General features: G+C 48.3%; 1 protein-coding gene across 10 annotated transcripts in view; it reads left to right on the forward strand.

The window, feature by feature from the left end:
- Positions 1–2,271: 2,271 nt before the first annotated feature.
- The window catches only part of FXYD3 (FXYD domain containing ion transport regulator 3), a 39,860-nt gene continuing 19,347 nt past the window's right edge, over positions 2,272–22,784 (forward strand). For 2 of the 10 annotated variants that reach the window (XM_084905094.1, XM_084905093.1), the window contains exon 1: positions 19,241–19,905. Coding sequence is in view for 2 of the 10 variants with exons in the window: in XM_084905091.1 (XP_084761217.1) it covers positions 2,339–2,698 (360 nt within the window). In the remaining 8 variants the exon portion in view is untranslated. Of the gene's footprint in view, positions 2,699–7,481; positions 8,037–19,239; positions 19,906–22,784 lie in introns of those variants that run through there. The other 8 variants (XM_084905100.1, XM_084905099.1, XM_084905097.1 and 5 more) reach the window with 7 other exon arrangements.

Genomic DNA, 22,784 nt, shown 5'->3' on the forward strand with positions numbered 1-22,784 from the left:
CTAAATCAAGAAGAAACAGAAAATCTGAATAGACTGATTATTACTAATGAGACTGATTATTACTAATTTAACAAAAACCTCCCAACAAACAAGTCCTGGACTGGATGGTTTCACAGGTGAGTTTTACCAAATATTCAAAGAAGAGTTAACACCTATTCTTCTCAAACTGTGCCAAAAATTTAAGAGGAGGAAAGTTTCCCAAGCCTGTTGTACTAGGTCAGCATTACCCTGACTCCAAAACCAAACACGTTATTTAAAAAAATTAAAAATTATAGGCCAATATCCCAGATAAACATAGATGCAAAAAAAATCCTCAACAAAATAATAACAAACTGAATTCAGAATACATTAAAAAGATCATTCATGATGATTAAGTGGGACTTATTCCTGGGAGGAAAGGTTGGTTCGATATCCACAAATAAATTAATGTGATAGCCAAAATTGGTTTGGCTCAGTGGATAGAGCGTATGCCTGCGGACTAAAAGATCCCAGGTTCGATTCCGGTCAAGGGCATGTACCTTTGTTGCAGGCTCAGGTATGACTCAATGGCCTGAGAATCAATTCCTACAGGTGGGGTCTGAGTACCTGGCCACCATCGTGGCTTCCAGGGCAACTTCAGTGGTGACCCCAACAATGACAGGGTGCTGCCCAGCAGGATGCCAGACCCCAAAGATGCTGACTTTGGCAACCCAGGACAACTGGCCTTGGTTAGTGGCCACACTGGGCCAGGGAGGCCTGGGCTGGCGGAAAGGTTAGGCTGAGGAGAGACAGCAGGCAAGCAGTCAGAGTCCAAGGACAGTCAGGATGAAAAAGGCCACCAGTAGCAAGCATATGGGCTTCTTAGTATAGGTGAGGAAACCGAGGCACAGAAGGATTTGCCCCATTTCCCACAATAAGAAATGGTAGAATGGGGATTGGAACCCAGGCAGCCTAACTCCAGAGCACTTGATCTCAAATACTCCACTCTATCACATCTCACAGAGGAGGCAGGAAACCCCCACCCTCACCAAAACTTTAGTCTGGAGATGACCAGTGCAGCAGCCATTAACATGTAACGTAAATTAATTTAAATCAAATATCTCATTCCTAAGTCACACTAGCTGCCTTTCAAGTGCTCAATAGCCACAGGTGGCTGGTAACCACGGTACGGACAGCACAGATTTAGAGATTTGCCCAAGTAGCAAAGGTAGGATTGGAATATAACAAGGTTGATTCCAGAATCCATGTTCTGACAACTGCTCTGCTGAATGATGGTATGAAAGTCACTTGTTACTGTGGTTTGGGGTTTTTATAAGTTTACTAGAGGCCAAGTGCATGAAATTCATGAACGAGGGGGAGGGAAGGGTCCCTCAGCCTGGCCTGCACCCTCTCCAATCCAGAACCCCTATGGGATGGGGCCTAAACTTGCAGTCGGACATCCCTCTTGCAATCTGGGACTGCTGGGTCCTAACTGCTCACCTGCCTGCCTGCCTGCCTGATTGTCCCTAACCACTCTAGTTCCCTGCCTGAGCACTCCTAACTGCCTCTGCTTGCCGGCCTAGTCGCCCCCTAACTGCCCCTCTGCAGGCCTGGCTGCCTCCTAACTGCCTCCCTGCTGGCCTAGCCACCCCCTAACTCCTCCCCTGCCAGTCTATCTGATCATCCCTAACCTCTCTACCTGCCTGCCTGATCGCCCCTAACAGCTTCTGCTTGCCAGTCTGATCATCCTTAATTGTCTCTGTTTGCTGGCCTGATTGGCCCCTAACTGCCCCCTGCTGGCCTGGCCATCCCCGAAACAGCTCCTCTGCTGGCCTGATTGCTCCCTAACTCCTCCCCAGCACTTGATCTCGAGTTGTCTTAATGGTTCCGTATGTTCCAGAATTTTTAAGTGATCCATGGACATGATAGTAATAAACCACAAGGAGGAAAAGCATTACTGAGGCACAATGGCAGTTTGGGAAGGGTCTGTTCTTCCTTGAGCCACTCCGCTCTTACAATAAGTGTAAAGGCCCAGAGGTTGGCATGGTGCCCTGTAAACCTGGAGCACTATACCCCTTCCTCCCGAGGACCTGGGCAGAAGTGTAGGACCCTAAGGGGAATCTTCAAGTGCCCCACTTTTCCCTGGCACCGAGCAGGCATCTGGGCACTCACATCACCACCTTTGATGGGAAGACTGCCCTGGCACTTATTGTACGATCGGAGTCGCTCAAGGAATTAGGCAGACGCAGTGAGCAAGAAAGAGGGGAGTTTATTAGTGGGAATGGGGGATGGAGCCACAGCAGGGCGGTTAGGACTCAGCCTCCGCTGTCCTTGCGGTTGGATTTTATGTGTCAAAACCGCAAGGGGCGGAGGCCGGGGGATGCCGCGCTCTAGTCTGATTAGATGGAACTCATTGTCCTTCCACCGAGGCGCCTTGTTATCTGGGCCTGCTGTCTCGCCCTCAGTGCGCTGCCTCCTGTTGAGCCGGTCAGGGGGACTGCAGGCCGCTCCACAAAAGGAGGCTGGGGCCACCTTCTCGTCAGGACTTCCTAGTCCGCCTGAGCCACAGTCCTCTGCTGGCCTGCACTTACGCTTCTGTCTCTACCAAGTCCTTGACTCCCTCTGCTCGTTGACCCTTTTCAAGGTGGAAGTTGGGAAGGAGAACAGGTCCATTTCAAAGACGTCTGTCCAGGCAAGCGGGACCCAGACTGTCCGCAGAGAGAGCCGTGACCTGACTGAGGTAAGCACTCATTGGCCTCTAGAGACTCTTGGTTTGGTTGAAGCTAAAGGACATGCATTGGCTCAAGCTAAGTAAAACCACGTGACACACATCCCAGTGCCGTGATCCTGGGTCCATGGAATTTCTTCGTATAACAGTTTAGCTTTTCTTGGTCATAAATAACAAAACACACATTAAAACTCACTCAAACAAGTCAGATTTCTTTATCCCATAACTAAAAATTCCATAGTGAACCGGAGCGTGGTTTGAACGTGGTGCTGACTCTGCTTCTCAGCTTTCTCTTGGTCTGTGGCCTCTACAGCTTTAGCTCTGTCGTCAGGCTGCCTTTCTCGTGGTGGCAAAGTACTGAAATTTCCCCGTCTCCAATGTGCATTCCCCATTGTCCAAAGCAAACCCCAAATCTTTCCTTTCAGTTACTAAACTAGATCCCCGTGCTGCACTTTGATTGGACCCCCTGAGCCAGTGTTGTGGCCCAGAGGTTGTCTTAAAGGAATCCAGTGTTAGCTTCGGAAGCTGCAGGTGGGAGAGATCCCCCAACCCACACAGCTGCCCACGGCAGGGACAAGGATTTCCCAACCAGTATTTCTTGTTGCAGAAATCCTGCGAATTTACATTTATTTACAAAGAATGTGAATGCCCAGGAAGACGTGCCCTCTGAGACCTGAGGCTTTTATCTGGAATCCTCGGGGTGGATGTAATTTTCACGCCTGAGTTCCGCTGCCTACAAGCATTCCATTGTTAACTGTTGGCATTCACAAACCTTGCCCCTCCCACCTCACCCCTTCCAGGAAGGGGACAGCTTTCAGAATTAGTCATGCTGTCAGCTTCCCACACAAAGGGCAGCCTGTAGCATGAGTGCTATTTTTATCCCCATTGCACAGATGGGGAAACTGAGGCCAGGAAGGGAGACTTGTTTACCCAAGATCACATAGTGAGAAAGTGATGGAGCTAGGATCTGAATCTAGGCTTTCTGGCTCTGACTTCCTTCCCTCTCCATCTGTGGACCTCACAGGTTCCCTCAAAGTGTGATCTACTTAAGGAGAGTTGGGTACCAAGTTCATCTGTTATGAGGCCTGGGATATAGTGACTCTCAAGAATGGTTTTCATTTATTCACTCAACAAGTATTTCCTGAGCATGTACCATGGATCAGACAGACCCTGTGCTCAGTGCTGGGGACACAGAGGGAATAGAACGACCAAGTCCCATGCTCACCAAGCTGGCATTCCAAAGGGGGAGAGAGAGAGACAGTAAACATAATCGGTATGTGTATAATCATATATTATGTCAGGAGGTGATAGATGCCAGTGCTATGAAAAAAATAAAGGGCAGAACAGGATTGGGGGGGGGGGTATATTATAGGTGGAAACTATGGTTAAATAGAGTGACCAAGGAAAACTTCATCAGGAAAGTGATGTTTGAGCAAAGCCCTGAAGAAAGGAGATGAGATGGGATATGGGTACATCTGTGGGAAGAGGAAGTCCCTAGAGGAGGGGTAAGAGCAGAATTCGGAGGCTGGAAGGTAGCTGAGGGGTTGGAGGAACAGCGAGGGGCCAGTGTAGCTGGTGCTGAATGAGCAAGTGAGTGAGAGGCTGAGGCAGAGAAGATGAGCCCAGGGGGGCGACAGACAACCAGCTGGAGGGGACTTATGGGTTGTGGTGAGGACTTTGGCTTTTTACCAGGAATGAGGCACAGCGAAGAGAGCTGAACCAGGAAGGCCCTGACCTGACCCAGCGGTTCACGGGCTACCTCTGGCTGTGTGTGGGAGCAGATTGCAGGGCAGGACAGGAGCAGGGGACCAGGGAGGAGGTGGCTGTAATGTCCAGGAGGCAGGGGATGGAGGCTGGCCCAGGGTGGGGCAGTGGAGGGGCGTGGCAGTGGTTGGTTCTGAAAATATTCTCTGGGGTCTTATTCCCTCTTCCCACCCTGCTGTCTGTTCTTCAAAGTTATGTGGGGCCCTGTTGTCCTTTGTCACCCCCACTCCATTCCCCCCCTCCCCCCCCCCACCCGATGTGAAGGCAGCTTGGAATTCCAACTTTGACCCTTAATTAACTGTGTGACTGCGGCTAAGTGACTGACTCCTATGTGCCACAGCTTCCTCCACGGAGAGAATAATTGCTGCCTAGCAGGCAGTGTGTCCAGCAGTTGTACCCACCAGGATTGTCCTTTGAAAATGAGAGAGAGACTGTGGGCAAATGACTCAGGGATGTGCAGGCCTATGAGCTGGCTCTCAATGGCACAGCACCTCCTTCTTGGACACTGAGGTATGGGAAGGGGGGGGTGTGGGGACGTTAAGATGTCAGAGGTCTGGCTGCCAGCAGGCTGCTGGGTCAGTGCCTCCCATGGCCACAGAGCCAAGCTCTCAAAACTGCAGACTCATCTCACTGCCTCTGCAGCCAGGCAGGAGCCTGCCAACTCTAGGGCCAGCCACAGAGCCCGGGGCCCCTCAGGCCAGGGCTGAGCAGCCAGGAGTGGGAGGCACCCACCACTAGGAAGATGCATAAGGGATCAGGGACTGGCAATTGATCCAAGAAGAGAAAAAGGAAGACATTTTGGGAGGGCAAAAAAGAATACAGGCTTTTGTCTAAAAGGATATATATACTAGAGGCTCAGTACATGAAATTCGTGCATGGGGTGGGGGGTGTCCCTCAACCCAGTCTGCACCCTCTCCAATCTGGGACCCTTAGAGGGATGTTAAACTGCCCATTTAGAGCCAATCATACTGGCAGTCAGACATCCCTCTCACAATCTAGGACTGCTGGCTCCCAACAGTTCACCTGCCTGCCTTCCTGATTGTCCCTAACCACTTCTGCCTGCCAGCCTGATCACCCCTAACCACTCTCATGCCAGCCTGATTGATGTCTAATTGCTCCCCTGCCAGCCTGTTTGCCCCAACTTCCCTCCTCTGCCAGCCTGGCCAACCCTAACTGCCCTCCCCTACAGGGTTGATTGCCTCCAACTGCCCTCCTCTGCTGGCCATTTTGTGGTGGCCATCTTGTGTCCACATAGGGGGCAGGATCTTTGACCACATGGGGGTAGCTATCTTGTGTGTTGGAGTGATGGTCAATCTGCATATTACTCTTTTATTAGATAGGATAGAGGCCTGGTACATGGGTGGGGGCAAACTGGTTTGCCCTGAAGGGTGTCCCGGATCAGGGTGGGGATTCTCTTGGGATGTGGGGCGGCCTGGGAGAGAGACCTGTGGTGATTTGCAGGCTGGCTACGCCTCCTGGCAACCCAAGGGGAGGCCCTGGGATCTGGGATTTATTTATCTTCTACAATTGAAACTTTGTATCCTTGAGTGGAGGCCTAGGCCGGCAAGGGTCTGTGGAGAGCTTGGCTTCCTCTATTGCTGGGGAATCCCAAGCCTCTCAACTTCCCTCTGTGGCTGCAGCTATCTTGGTTGGGGTTGATTTGCATATTCATTCTGATCAGTTGGTGGGTGGGCGTGAGTGGTGGGCATGGGTGGTGGGTGTGGCTTGAGCAGAGTGATGAGTAATTTGCATATTACTCTTTTATAAGGTAAGATATATATATATATATATATATATACACACACACACACACAATAGGAAATATATAATACATACTATATGCATAAACACATTGCCTAAGTTCAATTAAATTGTTCAACTTTTAAAATAATAATTTATTCATTTTTAAAGAGAAAGAAAAGGAGAGAGAAGAGAAACATTGCTCTACGTTGATCAATTGGCTGCCCCCTGCATGTCCTCACCAGCGGTCAAACCAGGAATCAAATCAGCAACTCTTTAGTGCCCAGGACAACACCCAAACAACTGAGCCACACTGGCCACAGCTCTTTATTTAACTTTAAGTTACCCGATCCTAAATTTACTTTTCCTCTAATCTTTTATTGTCATTTTTATCTTGTGGCTTATTATTGATTTTCCCAACTTTCCTTTTAAACGTTTTGAACAACAGAGAAGTTGCATAAAGAGTACAATGAACCCAAATCCCCTGGGCAGATTTAGCAGCTCTTCATGTTTTGCCTCATTTGCTTTATGTCTGTCTGTCTCTATCTGTTTATTACTTCTTCTGAATCTTGCATCTCAGAAATCTCCTGTTCCTCTTTGTGCAGGCATTTCCAAAGACAGTCTTCTCTGTTGTTTGCCTGTCAAAGTCTTTCCAGAGGGAGTCACAAAGCATGACCAATCTTTTTCTTAACTGTGCCTTTTCCCCTGACTGAAACCAGACAATGAATGGGTCCAAGCTGCCTGTCACTATTTGAACCAATTAAGCAGAGACAGGGTTGAATCATATATGAGCATTTTATTTTCTAACTAGAGGCCTGATGCATGAAAATTCAAGCACTTGGAGGTGAGTGGGGGAGGGGAGACGTCTCCTAGTTGATCCTCTCACAATCTGGGAGCCCTCAGGGATGGGAAGCAACCTGGCAATCAGGAGAAGGTTATGCCCCATCACACCTCTGCTGCTGCCACTGCTGGCAGCGCAAGCCTCAGCCGCTCTGGTTACCTGAGTCTCGGTGGGCAGCCGCCATCTGAGGCTTGCCTGTGCCTTGGGCTGGCCCTGGGTGGCTGGGGGGTTGAGGGGACTGGTGAACTTCAGAGGCAGGCATGAGGCAAGGCTGGGCCTACTTGGGAGTGGGCCTGGCCTTGCTGTGTGCCTGCCACCCCACTGGGGCTGAAGGGTCTGGGTGGCACCATCTGTGGCTGTGGGTGCTGCCATCTTTGAGGGCAGGCAGCCAATTAGCATATTCTCTCCTTATTGGCTGTGGGTGCCAACATCTTTGTGATTGCATGTGGGTCAATTAGCATATTCCATCGTTATTAGGTAGGATATTGCAGGCATGGGAGAGCAGCAGGTCATCCACAGAAATTTGCTCTAGCCCTCTCCCCCCATAAACCAGCTATTTATATTGGTTAAAAGGACAAAGGTTACTTAGGTAAAATGGTTACAGGTTACAGGGGATGTGGGCTGGGGGTTGCAAAGGGCAGGCACCTCCGGGACTCCATTGTTTTGGCAACAAGGTTGCTAATCTTTCCATGAAGATAAGCAGTTCTCAGACAAGGAGAATGGACTGCATTTTGAGGTTAACTCCCAGCCAGGTCAGAATGCCCTTTCTTTAATCAGAACAAAACAATCACAGTTAACAATATGATTAATATTTCTCCTAACTATAGCTAGTCCTCACTATACTATTTCTCCCTCCTGCCCCTAACATGACCTGATGACAGTCCTGGCAATCTTTCCTACACAGACTCCACCCTGATCAACTCTCCGGTGTCTGTGCTGTAATGGTGGCCACATGGGTGGAAGGTGGGTCTGAGGTGACGAACCAGGCCTGAGGCCACTGCCACTGTGAGTCTCCCACTTCCTCTCAAGAAGCCTCAAACTAGGGCAAGATGGGGCCTTGGTCATCCCAGGGAGACAGACCTACCCCTCCTAAAACTTCCCCCAAAAGGGGATGGGGTCCAGTTAGGAGAGGTCTTCTAAGAGAAGCTGGGGATGCAGCCTGTTTTGTGGAAATATCCCAATGTTTAAATGTTAGCAACCATTAACTTTCAACACTTTGTGAACTAAAGGAAACATGTAAAATAGTTGGGTTTGGCACTGGAGCTACTAGTTGGAGATCCTTGTCTTAGTGAGTGAGGCAGGCTGGAAGGGGCTACAGGGTCTGCTCCTTGACCCCCATCCCAGATATGCAGCCTTCCCCCTCCTCCTTTCCTGTAATTCCCACTCATACCCAAGACTCCAAGCCATCCCTCCTTCAGTTATGACAAAACTAGTCCAGGCTTGTCAGCACCTGCCCTCACCATCCCACCTCAGCTCCCGCAATGCCACCATGGTGGTTTGTGGAGGGATAAGAGCTCTTTCATTATTTAACAACTACTTCACGAGCACCTGCTATGTGCCAGGCATGGTTCTATAATTTAGATGAAATTCCTTTAGAGCATTAAGGCCTAAGGTTCATGTTTAAAGCAAAATGTGGGGTTTGAGTCTGAGTTGGTGGTCTCACAAAATCGAAGAATGAAGTTGTGGACAAAAACAGCAGAACCAAAGTTTCTTGAGAGAAGCCAGTCCTCGAAAAGGTGCAGCTGGGGGTCAGGCAGTGTCCAGAGCTTCCGTTCCATGTTGTAGCTGGGTGTAGTTCAGCATCCATGCGAATGAAAGTCTGTTAGTCAATGTGTGGACTAATAAGCCACCTGGGTGCAGGGAGCACACCCCACCTCCCCTCGCTTCACATCAGAGAGAAGAGAGAGGAGCACCTGCTTTTTTTGCTAGCTTCTGATTGTTTCTTGTAAAGAATTCTGCCTTAGTAACAATCTTGGAAGCTGTTACTGCAAGCTGCCTGTCTTAGTAACATCCATACATTCTGCCAGCTGGGTTCTCCGGTTTTACTTCCTCCCCATCGTGGTCCCTGTTTCTGTCTACCTAGCTTCTATTTATCTCCTCAGTGTAACTAATGCTTCAAAATGTCACTGGAAAGGAACTGGGACTGAGACGGGTCTGCCCAGCACAGTCTAGAATGTGTGGGTTCTTTTTTTTTTTTTTTTTTAAATATATTTTTATTGATTTTTTACAGAGAGGAAAGGAGAGAGATAGAGAGCTAGAAACGTTGATGAGAGAGAAACACCGACCAGCCACCTCCTGCACACCCCCCACCGGGGATGTGCCCGCAACCAATGTACATGCCCCGGACCGGAATCGAATCTGAGACTTTTCAGTCCACAGACCGACGCTCTACCACTGAGCCAAACAGTTTTGGCATAGAATGTGTGGGTTCTTGACTTTGTGCAGGAAAGATTTCAAGATACGACTCCAGATGATTTTGAGAGTATGTTTATTAAAGCTGGGACAGTGAAATAAAGGAAGGTCTTAGGATGGAGAAAGCAAGAGCACAGCAACCGGAGTAAGCCCAGGCAGAGCTGCTTTTTCACTCACTAAAAGGTTAGGCAGGAGGGTCCTTGGAGATAGGACCAGAGAGTCAGCCAGGGACAAGCTGCTGCTGCCCTCTGCTCCTCTTGTTGCAACTCTAATCGGCACCCTTAGAGCTTAGGAGAAAGAAGGCAAAGGTAAACCCTGAGGAAGGATGGGGAGGGAGGCTCAAGGGGAAGCAAGCACTGGCATCCTTTGTCTTTAGAGGTTTTTTTTGTTGTTGTTGTTGTTTTCTGTTTTCTAATGGTAGGAATTTTAGGAAGGTTTCAGGTTTTAGGTGAGGGTCTCAACAGAATATTCATCAGCTTTCTAGGTGTGTCCTCTGATATACTGGTGAATAAAAATGAGGGTCTTTCTTTTGTCAGTTTCACCTTCAAAGAATGCCGCTGGAAAGGAACCAGAACCAGGGTGGGTCTGCCCCACATGGTCTTGAATGTGTAAACCATTTGTTCCTAAGTGACTTTGGTTAGGAAAGATATTGCGATTTATTATCTGGCTGTAAACTGTGCAGCCATTTTAAAACTATCTGTCTCAGTTTTCCTCATTCCACTTGCCAAGGAATTTTTTTAGCTCCTTACTAATCTCAAAAAGAAAGGCCAATATTCAATAGGTCAGAGTTTGGAGCAAGGAAAGGTTTATTGATTAAGAAGGCCTAGCTCAGGAGGATAGGAGAAATGATTCTTAAATGCATCTTCAGAATCTGCACTCCAGGCATCTTCTATTGTTGAGGGAAGGGAGGAGGGGATAGGCAAAGGGTGGGTGCTCGCCTTACACTGTTAGACAGGGAGGTGTTAAAAGGAATCCAAGGAATAGTGGGACATTCCTCAATCCCTTTGGTCCTTTGATTCCCCTCATTCCCTCTCCTCCACACACACACACACCAAGACACCTCCCCCCACTCACATACACACACACAGAGTCCTCTCTGTTATAATAGCGTAACCCCTCTAATTATTGTGTGAAATGTTTGCTGTATGGAAACGCCCAATACTCTGTAACTTCCAAAACTAATGAACACCCCAATATCTTGATGTAAAAGCTCTGAGTCCTTAAAGTGTAAACGCCCTGCTCCCAGCATAAGGCACACCGTTTGGCTCACAATGATAAGGATACAACTTGTTTTCGGCAGTCTATATAACCCCGGGACCGTCTTCAGTTGTGGTCTCCTGCCTGATAAGAGGAGAACTCCACGTCCCAAAGAGAGATAAGCCCCTGATTGCTCTGCTGTGTGAGCCAGAACCAACTGCAGCTTCCTGCCTGTCTCTGTTTTCATCACTGTCCTTCAGTGTGCACTGCCGGGTGGCTTTTGCTGGAGCCTAGGACCCACTAGGAAACCTACCTAATATAAAAGTAATATGCAAATCAACCCTTACTCCACTACACCCACCAGTCACGCCCACCAGCCAGAATGCAAATAAACCTAACCAAGATGGCTACAGCCACACAGAGGAGGAGGGAAGCTTGGGTTTCCCAGGCAACGAAAGAAGCCAAGCTTTCTGCCTGCCCTTGCTGGCCTAAGCCTCCTTTCAAGGCTACAAAGTTTCAATTATAGAAGGTAAACAAATCCAAACAGAAATAAATCCAAACAAATCCAAGCAAGCAGGAGGCTTGGCTCTGCTCCAGGCTACAAAGTTTCAATTGTTGAAGGTAAATAAATCCCAGACAAGGGCCTTCACTTGGGTCACCAGGGGTTGTGGCTGGCCTGAAAATAGCCAAAGGCCCCTCACCCAGGCCACTGTATGCCCCAAGGGAACCCCCACCCTGATCCAGGACACCATTCTGGGCAAACCAGCTGGTCCCCAGAAAAACCAAGATGGCGGCATAGGTAAACAACTAATCTCCCACCCCATACAACAATTTCAAAACTACAACTAAAAGACAAAATGTCTATCACCCAGAACCATGGGAAAGCTGGCCAAAAGAGAAAGGAGCACAAGCGCTGAAAAGCTTAAAAGCCTAGGTACGGAGGCACATGAATCGGGCTGGTGGCGGATGAGTGGGCACACGGCTTTTCTTCAACCCAAAGGGAAACAAGCTCCCGATCACTCTGAAATCCAGTTTCTGGGGTCACTCGGGGGACCCAGACACCTACGGGGAGAGGCTGGTTTGTTGACCATTGGGTCCAAAAGTGAGGGTGACTTTTTTGCAGAGGTGCGTGCAGCAATCATTGTTTACTACACTGGAGCGCAGGGACTTGGAAACACAGAAAGGCAGAGATGGCTGACGGCAGCCATCGCTGTTTGCCACGCCCTAGACTAGTGATGTCCTAGGACCCCGCCCCACCTTGAGGCCCCGCCCTGCACACTCTACAAACCTGCCCAGACCCCACACAGCTGCTTTTGCATATAAATGGCCTATATTGTGGCAGTTTAACAAAATAAACTGCAGCTCCAGCTCCAAAACTGCCAAATCCCAAGCAAAGAGAAGAAAACTGTAGTTCTAGTGGTAGCTCCTGCTGGGTGGCCTCAGACAGTAGCTGACCTACACCCCATTGGAGATCCAGAAACTAGTGTATATAGTGGTTGGTGTGAGACAACACCAGATTTCAACTACTCTCATAAGGGACACATTCAAAAGACAGACTCAGTGAGCACCAAAGCCCTACGGGAACAAGTCCTCTTCCATAAACATGTCTCCAGCACAGCAATTCTTCTATTATAGACACAGCGGGTCCTCACAGCCAATTGGCCTGGAGGTCAATTCCTCCCAGTGACACCAACAACAATCAAGACTTAACTACAACAAGAGTGTACACACAGTCCACAAAGGGGTAAGAGTGTCTACCTCAGGTAATTGGGGAGGCTGACCCATTGAACCATATAGGACACCCAGGCCCACAAGCTACCCTATCACCTCAGGGAAGCAGTGGAAATGCCGAGAAAAGGAAGGAGATCTCAAACAAAAGAAATGGAGGAGAACAAAAGACTGGATATAGAGTTCAAAACCACAGTTATAAGGTTTTTCAATAATTTCCTAGAAAAGGCCGATAAATTTAATGAGACCCTTGAGGATATGAAAAAGAAACTAAACCAACTAGAAATTAAATATGCACTGACTGAAATAAAAAAATATTATATAGAGACCCAACAGCAGACTAGAAGAACGCAAAAATCAAGTAAAAGATTTGGAATACAAAGAGGCAAAGGACACTCCTCTGGAGAAGTAAGAAGAGAAGAGAATCCAGAAAGTTGAAGATAGTGTAAGAAGCCTCTGGAACAACTTCAAGCATACCAACATCAGAATTATGGGGGTGCCAGAAGAAGAGAGCAAGAGAGTGAAAACCTATTTGAAGAAATAATGATTGAAAACTTTCCCCACCAGGTGAAAGAAATAGACTTACAAGTCCAGGAAGCACACAGAACCCCAAACAAAAGGAATCCAAAGGGGACCACACCAAGACACATCTTAATTAAAATGCCAAGAGCAAAAGACAAAGAGAGAATCTTACAAGCAACAAGAGAAAAAACAGTTACCTACAAGAGAGCACCCATATGATTTTCAGCTGATTTCTCAACAGAAACTATTCAGGCCAGAAGGGAGTGGCAAGAAATATTCAAAGTGATGAATAGCAAGAACCTACAACCAAGATTACTCTACCCAATTCTTAAAGTTATCATTAAGAATTGAAGAGCAGATAAAAAGCTTCACAGATCAGAAAAAGCTAAAGGAGTTCATTACCACCAAACCAGTATTATATAAAATGCTAAAAGGTGTTCTTTAAAAAGAGGAAAAAGAAGAAAAAAGTAAAGATAAAAATTATGAACAAATACACATCTATCAACAAGTGAATCTAAAAGTCAAGTGAATTAAAATTCTGAGGAACAGAATAAACTGGTGAATATAATAGAATCAGGGGCATAGAATGGGGGGGATTGATAATCCTCAGGAGGAAAGGGGTGTCTGTGTGGGGGGTACGGGAAGAGACTGGACAAAAATCATATACCTATGGATGAGGACAGTGGGGGGGGGGGTAGGGGAGGGCAGAGGTGGAGTGGGGACCAGGTGAAGAGGAGATATGGGGGCGAGGCGGGGGGGGGGGGAGGAGAAACAATTGTAATAATCTAAACAATAAAGATTTAGTTAAAAACAAAAACAAAAACAGCTGGCCCCCACCCATGCACCAGGCCTCAATCCTATCCTATCTAATAAAAGAGTAATATACAGATTGACCATCACTCCAATACACAATAACTGCCCCCATGTGGTCAAAGATGGCTGCCCCCATGTGGACACAAGATGGCCACCACAAGATGGCCAACAGGGAAGGGCAGTTGGGAGGCACCAGGCCTGCAAGGGAGGGCAGTTGGAGGCTATCAGCCCTGCAGGGGAGGGCAGTTACTGGTGACCAGGCCGCAGAGGAGGGAAGTTGGGGGCAAACATGTTGGCAGGCGAGCAGTTAGGCATCAATCAGGCTGGCATGGGAGTGGTTAGGGATTGATCAGGCTGGCAGGCAGAAGTGGTTAGGGGCAATCAGGAAGGCAGGCAGGTGAGCAGTTGGGAGCCAGCAGTCCTGGATTGTGAGAGGAATGTCTGACTGCCAGTTTAGGCCCGATCCCAAATGGGCAGGTGGACATCCCTCTAGGGGTCCCAGATTGAAGAGGGTGTAGGCTGGGCTGAGGGACACCCCCCCGCCACCCCTCCATGCATGAATTTTGTGCACAGGGCCTCTAGTAGGTAAATAAACCCTGTGTGATTGCATACTAATTCTGTCTTTTGTGTCATGTGTTCTGGTTTGGTTCAGCTGTCTAGACATTGAAGAATGAGGGGACTGGCCGTTATTGCTGACTCCTGGTCACCTGTGTTTGTCCCACTAAGTCTACACAGATAATCAATTATTTGGGGCTTAATTGTAACAATCTCTCTTAAGAGACTCCTATGAAGTCATTACTTCTGCCTCCCTCCGGGTGACCACGGAAATGGGCGGCACCATCACCTGGGGGCGAATTGGGGCACAGCTGCAGCCCTCTGGGGAGCAGGGCGGCAGAGCGGCCCCGGTCCACGGGGCCAGCGCCGGGCTGAGGTCTCCCTTTGGCCGAGGGGACAGCCAGCGGTAGCGGGCAGCGGCGGCGGAGTGGTGCCCGACAGGCCTGTGGAAGGTCCTTCCCTCGGACCAAGCACTGGTGGGAAGGAGTGTGGTGGGTGCTGTAACCAAGGAGGCATTTGCTTCCAGGAAAATCTCCAGGAAAAGAATTGCGAGCATCAGTGGTCGCTGTTGGATCGGGCTCTGAGGAAAGGGTTGAGAGATTCAACAAGTTAGCATGAGAGTTGGAGATAAAGTTCCTCCAGAATACCGAGGCAGTGAAGTGGTTCTAGGCAACAAGAACGATTTCTTATTTGGAATGTGACATTCTAGGAAGTATGTAGACAGAATAAATCACCATTGAAGCGGCATCATGTGACGCTGCCATTCCACTGAAGTTCTGAAACCTTTCATCACGTGAATAATTTCTGTGTCTCTCTTATAATAAACGGATGATATCCACACTAATGACGTCCAGTGTCTCTTAAAATTTAGTTTCACTGTGCTTACAAACAAAAAAGAAAAAAGAGAAGAGAAAAGAAAACCGTCATTACTTGGTGCATATTTCTCCACCCCTTTGCCGACGTGTGCCCAAGCCTCCAGCGGAATTCTCCTCTTAGTCAGCAGATCAGCAGCGGGCATAGCCCCCGGGCCATCAGAGGAAGCCAGCAGGAAAGCAGAAAGTTAAAAAAGCAAAGAAGTTTCCTCGAATATGTTTTAAAGATAGAAATAATGAACAACATAAACAGACCCAGAGAAAGAGAAGCAGCGATCAGACTCTCAAACCTCAGAGGGAAAGTAAGGGAGGATGGGGGTAAGGGGAAGAGATCAACCAAAGGACTTGTGTGCATACATGTGGGCCTAGCCAGTGGCCATGGACAACGGGGGTTGGCGGGGGGCATATCTAGGGAGGGGTTTGGGATGGGAATGAAATATAGTGGCAACCATACTTTGGTAAAAACTGCTGTTTGAATTTTAACCCTGCTAAGTCTGGCTCCTGCCTGATTAAACATGGAATACTTACCTTAGCTTCCAGGTGGAGACCTGGAGGCTAAGGCAATTTTCCCTTGGCTGGTACCAGGACCACAGGAGATTGATTCCCACTGACTCAGTAGCTTCAGGGATAGAAACTGTAGATAACCGCCGAAACCGGTTTGGCTCAGCGGTAGAGTGTCGGTCTGCGGACTGAAAGGTCCCAGGTTTGATTCCGGTCAAGGGCATGTACATTGGTTGCGGGCACATCCCCGGTAGGGGGTGTGCAAGAGGCAGCTGGTCAATGTTTCTCTCTCATCGACGTTTCTAGCTCTCTATCTCTCTCCCTTCCTCTTTGTAAGAAAAATCAATAAAATATATTAAAAAAAAAAAAAGAAGAAACTGTAGATAACCTTTAGAGTCTAACCGCTGAGCTCTGCTTCTGTGTTATCACTATCGCAAGATAGGGCCACATTCCAATGTCCAGCAGGATGTGACTGGGAACCAACCCTACGGGCTGTTCCCAGTCTTTAGAATTTAGTCTTTAGGATTTAGGAACAAAAGGAAAATTCTTGCGATTTAAACCTTTAAAAGGAATTGCCTACCCCTGAAATGGTGCAGTCATTTGGAGTCCACCTGTGTGTGGTGCTCTTGTGACTGTCCTGGCCAGTTCAATAAATCCTTGCCTGCTTTTTTTAAAATTAATTAATCAGCCTCCGGTTGTCTTATTTTGAACCCAGAGTTCAACCCCACAACAGGGAATGGGGGAATAAGGACAATTATGTGAGACCATAATCAATAATATATATATATATATATATATATATATATATATATATATATATAAAATTATATAAGGAATGGAAAAGGCCAAGGGCAGGTATGGTTTTAAATAGGGTGATTGTAGAAAACAGGCCTCTGTGACCTATCTCCAGCACAGTCAACTTTTCATGGAACCGGTAACTGACAGGGCAGACCGGATGTAGGGAGGAGGGAAGAGGACACAGGAACAAAGAACTGTGTATGTGAACCAGCACCTCGGTGGGAACTCCCCAGAACCCAGGATGAAACACCTGCCTCAGCTGGAGCAGGAAGGGAGGGGTGGGGAGTGGCGGGTGGGGGTGGGGGTAGAGACAACTAGAAAAGGCCTCAGCCCCCCCCCCCCCGACCTTTTTTTAATGGCACAGTCAGAGACAATCAGACATAGACCAAGTGTGAGGAAAACTATTAACCCCACAGTGCTCAGCCAATGAGGAACGGAGGAGGAACTCACACCCAAGGGATAAATAGCCTGTGATCGCTGCTCTGTGTGTGCCTGTTCAACCAGACAGATGCCCGCTCTTGCAAGAATGTTTTAAAAGCCTTGTTTTCACCATACTGTGTCTCTGAATTTGGACAGGTGAGCATTTCTCACAGTGACCAGGGAAGGCCACACGAAAAGGTGGCATTTGAGTCAGGACTTGAAGAATATAAGGGAATAACCCTGGTGACATGTGGAAAGAGGGTTCCAGATGAGGAGCAACTGCTGCAAAAGCCCAGAGGCAGAAACATGCCTGGAGTGTCCCAGGAATAGAAAAAGCCTGGGACAGAGTGACAGTGGTGTTCATTTCAAGGCACTATGTCCTGGAATGGCGTCCAAGTTGAGGCATCTCCACCCTCAGCTTGCCTAGTCTCTAAGATGGGGAACACAAACCAGTAAGCCCCAGGGCCTGATCCTACCATTGGACATGTTTTATTTGGTCTTCAAAGTGTTAAATTTTAAAAGTCAGTTGCCAGTACTTAAAAACCAGGAGATAACATCATAAAAACTAACATTTCCAGCTTCTCTTGGTGGGTGATGACATCAAAGTGTGATAGGCAGTTAGACAGACATGAGCAGAGCAAGAACGATGGGCCAGATACAGAAGGTCACCAGAGTGGAAAGCCCTGGGTGACCAGCGAAGGACAGTTGTAGGATGGGACCTCACCCCCAAGGTGACCTTTCCCCCCCAGCATATCGCTGGTCATTGGGTTTGGCTCCCCTGACCTTTCCTCCATAGAGATAACTTCTAGGTCTCAATTGTATTTCAGCTCCAGGCCCAGCAAAGCAGCAAAACCAGCCACAGCTAGCCTTAGGACCAGCTGCATTGGATAATGAACCCCTGCTCTAGCGTAGGCCAATCAATCAGTGGCCACCTAGACCCTGAAAGGACACACTAGGAAAGCTGATGTCTCTTAAGATTTTCCCCTGGGACTGCCCTAAAAATCTCCATCCTTTAAACCCTGGACCCAGCATGCTCCTCCTCCAGGAGCAAGCTCGCATGCACCTTTTCCTTTCCCTTTCCCCTCCCCCAGCCCTTAGGCACATTACCATTATCTTCTTCACTCCCAAGCTTCAAGGGCCCTTCCTTTGCCCCATAACTTGGTTCCTCAGTCCATTTCTTCCACAAATTACTTATTCTACCTCTGTGATTTTATAAGTAAACTAGAGGCCCAGTGCACAAATTCGTTTACTAGTGGGGTCCCTTGGGATTTGGTCAAAACCGGCTCTCCGACTTCCCCTGAGGGGTCCTAGATTGCAAGAGGGCACAGGCCAGGCCAAGGGATCCTACTAGTGCATGATGAGGGCTGGGGAGAGATAGCGGAGGTTGGCCAGTTGGGGAGGGACCATAGGAGGGCATGTCCAGCCCATCTCACCCAGTCCAAATTGGCCAGACCCCAGCAGCAAGCTAACCTACCGGTCAGTGCATCTACCCTCTGGTGGTCAGTGCATGTTATAGTGAGTGGCTGAGCAGTCTTAGCATAGCATTAGCGTATTATGCTTTGATTGGTTGAATGGACAACCGGATGACCAGAACTTAGCATATTAGGCCTTTTTGTATTATATAGGACTAGAGGCCTAGTGCATGCATGGGTGGGATTCCTTGGCCTGGCCAATGATCAGGGCTGATCAGGGCCATCTCGCTCAGTCCTGATCAGGGTTGATCAGGGATGACCGTCTGGGGGGAGGGACTGCAGGAGGTTGGCTGTGGGAGTGCACTGACCACCAAGGAGCAGCTCCTGCAATGAATATCTGCCCCCTGATGGTCAGTGTGCATCATAGCTGCTGGCTGATTGTCTGGTTGTCTGGTCATAATGGTTGCTTAGGCTTTTATATATATAGACTAGAAGCCCAGTGCACAGATTTGTGCACTGATGGGGTCCCTTGGCATAGCTGCAGGGATCAGGCTGAAACTGGCTCTCTGACATCCCCAAGGGGTCCCAGGTTGCAAAAGGCACAGGCTAGGCTGAGGGACCCCACCGGTACATGATCAAGGCTGGGGAGAGACTGGGGAAGGGCTACAAGAGTGTGACTGGCCTATCTCACCCAGTCCCAATCAGGGCCAATCAGGGCCAGCTGGCTGGAAATGGACTGTGGGAGGTTGGCTGGCCAGGGAGGGACTGCAAGAGGGATCCAGGGCATGTCTTGCCCGTCTTGCCCAGTCCTGATCAACCAGACCCCAGAAGCAAGCTAAATACCGGTCGGAGCCTCTGCTCCCTGGTGGTTAGTGTGTTTCATAGTGACTGGTCAAATAATTGAATGGTTGGAGGGACAATTAGCATATTAGGCATATATATATATATATATATATATACACATACTAGAGACCCAGTGCATGAATTCATGCATGGGTGGGGTCCACTGACCTGTCTCCACGGGGGGCATTGGGCCAGGTCGGCTGGGGGGAGAAGCTGTGGGAGGTCAGCTGGCCCTGTCCCCCAGTGAGGAGCCAATCGGGAGTGATGCTGGCTGGGGGAAGTTGGCCAGCTGGCCCCAATCCCAATTGGGATGGGGGGGTGTGATCAGGGGTGGGGTTGGCCAGGGGGAGGGGGTGCAGACAGTTGGTGTACATTCTACCAGGTCCCCCAAGACCAGGATCTACACATGCGCCCCCAGAGCACCAGTGAGGTGTGTTCTTTCCTGCCCTCCCTCAGTCTCCTCCATGAGCATCAGGGTCACAGGAGTTGTAGTGTGCTTCTTCCACAGAGGGCCCTCCTATAGACTGGGCTCTGGGTTTCTGAGAACTAGGCCTCCGGGCATACCCCGAGCCAGGTCGGCCTTATCTGTCAGCGCAGAGTGGGTGACCCAGGAAGCTGGCTGCAACAGAAGGCGGGAATGTGCTTGTGCACTGGGCCAGACTGTCCTGTTAGTCCCAATCATTGTAAACAGGCAGAGGCAGGGCGGGGTAAGAATGAAGTGCCTGAGGCCGGCCAGGGGCACAGCGCAGGAGGAGGCTGTGGCGGCAGTGTGAGTGCAAGGAGGCGGTGGCTGTGGCACAGGTGGGTGGTCACGCCGTGGGCATGCAAGAGGTGAAGTGCATCCCCCTCATGTGCCCGGGGAGCTCTCTCCACACCCACCTCACAGTAGCATTTGTCAGACTGCCTGTGGGGCTGGGCTGGAGTTGGGGGTGAGGGGCATGGCTGCCCCCAGTGTGGGTTCTTCCAGGCAGGTTTTTCCTCAGTTCTTACCCTCTTTGCTGTGCATTCCTTCCACTTCCTGGCCAGCCCTCCCTTGTGGCAGCTGCATTTGTACAATAACTTGGTGCTCTTGAGGTCTGGAGGAGCATAGAGAGGAACTGAGCCCCTCCCCGATGGGGCTTTAGGCCTCAGGGCAGCTCTTGGGCACCTCAGAATGGGAGAGAGGGGTAGGGGGAACTAATCAGGGGCAGGGCCAGCTGCGAGGAGGGGCCTCAGTGGGTTGCGGGGGTGGTGGCAATGGGGGCCTGGATCACACTGGTTGGCTGCTGCAGTGTGCATCATAGCCATCTGTTATTCCAGTCGTTCTGGCCATTCTGTAGTAATGGTCACTAGACTTATATATTGGGTCGGAAACTAAGTAATTGCGGATTCTTTAAAGAAAATCAAAGACAATTTTTTCATGGAACTAAATAACTTTATTCTGTAATGTATTGCCCATTTTGATGAATGACCTTTTGCCATCTTTCAGGCAGCATCATAATCCCACGTTCAAAAAACTTCTGGTTTTTATTAGCAAAAAACTGAATCAGGTACGATTTGACATCATCATCATTATTGAAATTTTTACCATTCAAGGAGTTTTGTAAAGATCGAAACAAAAAGTAATCAGATGGTGCAAGGTCAGGACTATATGGTGGATGTGGCAAAACATCCCAACCAAGCTCCATTAATTTTTGCCGAGTGACCAAAGATGTGTGTGGCCTTGCATTGTCATGATGGAATACAACACCTTTTCGATTTGTCAATTCGGGCCGCTTTTCTTCAACAGCATTGTTTAATTTCGTTAGTTGTTCAATGTAGACATCAGAATTGATCGTTCGGTTGGGTGGTAAGAGTTCAAAGTAGACAATTCTTTTGTAATCCCACCAAACTGATAACAAAACCTTCTTTTGATGAATATCAGCTTTTGATGTTGTTTGAGTTGGTTCACCTGGCCTGCTCCACGATCTTTTCCGCTTGATATTGTTGTAAACAACCCATTTTTCATCGCCAGTTATCAGTCGTTTTAAAAATGGATCATTTTCATTACGTTTCTTTAGCAAATCGCAGCTGCTGATGCGTTGCGTTAACTGTGATTCTTTCAGTTCGTGAGGAACCCATGTATCGAGTTTTTGAACATAGCCAAGTTGTTTTAAGTGATTTTCAATGCATGTATGTGATACATGAAGCTTCTCTGCAATCTCACGTGTTGTACTGTGACAGTCCGAATTGATTATTGCTTTGATTAGGGCGTCATCAACTTCAACTGGACGACCAGAGCGTTTTTCATCTTTGAGTGAAAAATCACCAGAACGAAATTTGGCAAACTAATTTTGACACTGCCGTTCTTTTAAGGCTTCATCACCATAAACAGCACATAACTTTTTATGAGCTTGCGAAGCGTTTTTCCCTTTGCGGAAATAAAAAAGCAAAATATGACGAAAATGTTCCTTTTGATTTTCCATTTTTCAACGAACGCCAAGCGAAAACTACAAAACAGATCAAAAAACTTTTTTTACTGATTAACAGCTGAATAGCCAACTATCAAATAACAAAATGTGTTTTACATTTGTACTACGTCTGCAAACCTAAAAATTCAACTGAAGCCATATATGTGTGAAACCCGCAATTACTTAGTTGCCGACCCAATATATAGAGATAGATGTTTTCTTATAGTTGAAGTCTTGGCTCTGAATTCTTTCCTAGGCAGAATTCAATCACCGAATTCAAGCACCGAGTGTTAGGATCACAGAAGGAGGGTTACAGAGGTGGAAAGTGGTAAAGAATTGTGAATTTACTAGAAGCCTGTTGCACGATATTCATGCAAGAATAGGTCTTCCTTCCCCTGGCTTCACTCCCAGCTGCCCGGGAGCTGGCATGTCCCTGCACTCTGGCCACCCAAGAGCTGGCACGTCCCCGCCCCTAGACAGCCTGAAGCCAGCAGGTTCTCACTTCTGTCTGGAGCATCACTCCAGTAGCTCCCTCATCTGCCCCTTTCCTCTCATAGCAGGCTTTACACTGCTCTGCGCCAACATATGCAAATTAACCTCCATCTTTGTGTTAATTTGCATACTCATTCTGATTGGCTGTGGGCATAGCAGAGTGATGGTTAATTTGCATGTTTCTCTTTTATCAGGTAAGATTAGATCATCTGGACAACCAGAAGGGCTGAGCTACAAAATACTGCCGGCAGCCAGGGACCAGGAATCAGAGATTTTAAAGGACTCTAGATGGATTTTTCTGGGCAGAGAATTCTCTGGGCAAGTACAGATCCTGGGAAAATCCCAAGGGAAAAGATAATGGTCTTAGCAAGTGGAATGTGGTCTTATTGAAAAGGAGTGTACAGTAATGGAATGTCAGTTGTGAAGTGATCTAAAGTCCAGTTCCCAGGGGAGAGGGTATCCATTCAATTATTTAATCCAACCTGTTATAAATAAGGTGAGCCCACAAACCAAGGGTCCTGGTAGGTCACAAAGGTTAGTCAGGACCCAGACAATAAGGCTCCTGCAGGAGGATGTGTAGCCAATAAGAGTCTGGTAGCATGCACACTGAGTGGGCGATCTGCTTGGGTTTTATCTCTGACACAGGCAATCTGTCCCTCTCTTGATTGGTCAGAGCTTAGATTCACATTCCTTTGTGATTGGCTAACTTAAAGGGAAAAAGGGAGTAGTTGACCTTTGCCATTTCAAAATGGTGGTTGC

The sequence above is a fragment of the Pipistrellus hanaki genome, assembly GCF_964339955.1.
Source record: "Pipistrellus hanaki genome assembly, chromosome: 15".
NCBI lineage: Eukaryota > Metazoa > Chordata > Mammalia > Chiroptera > Vespertilionidae > Pipistrellus > Pipistrellus hanaki.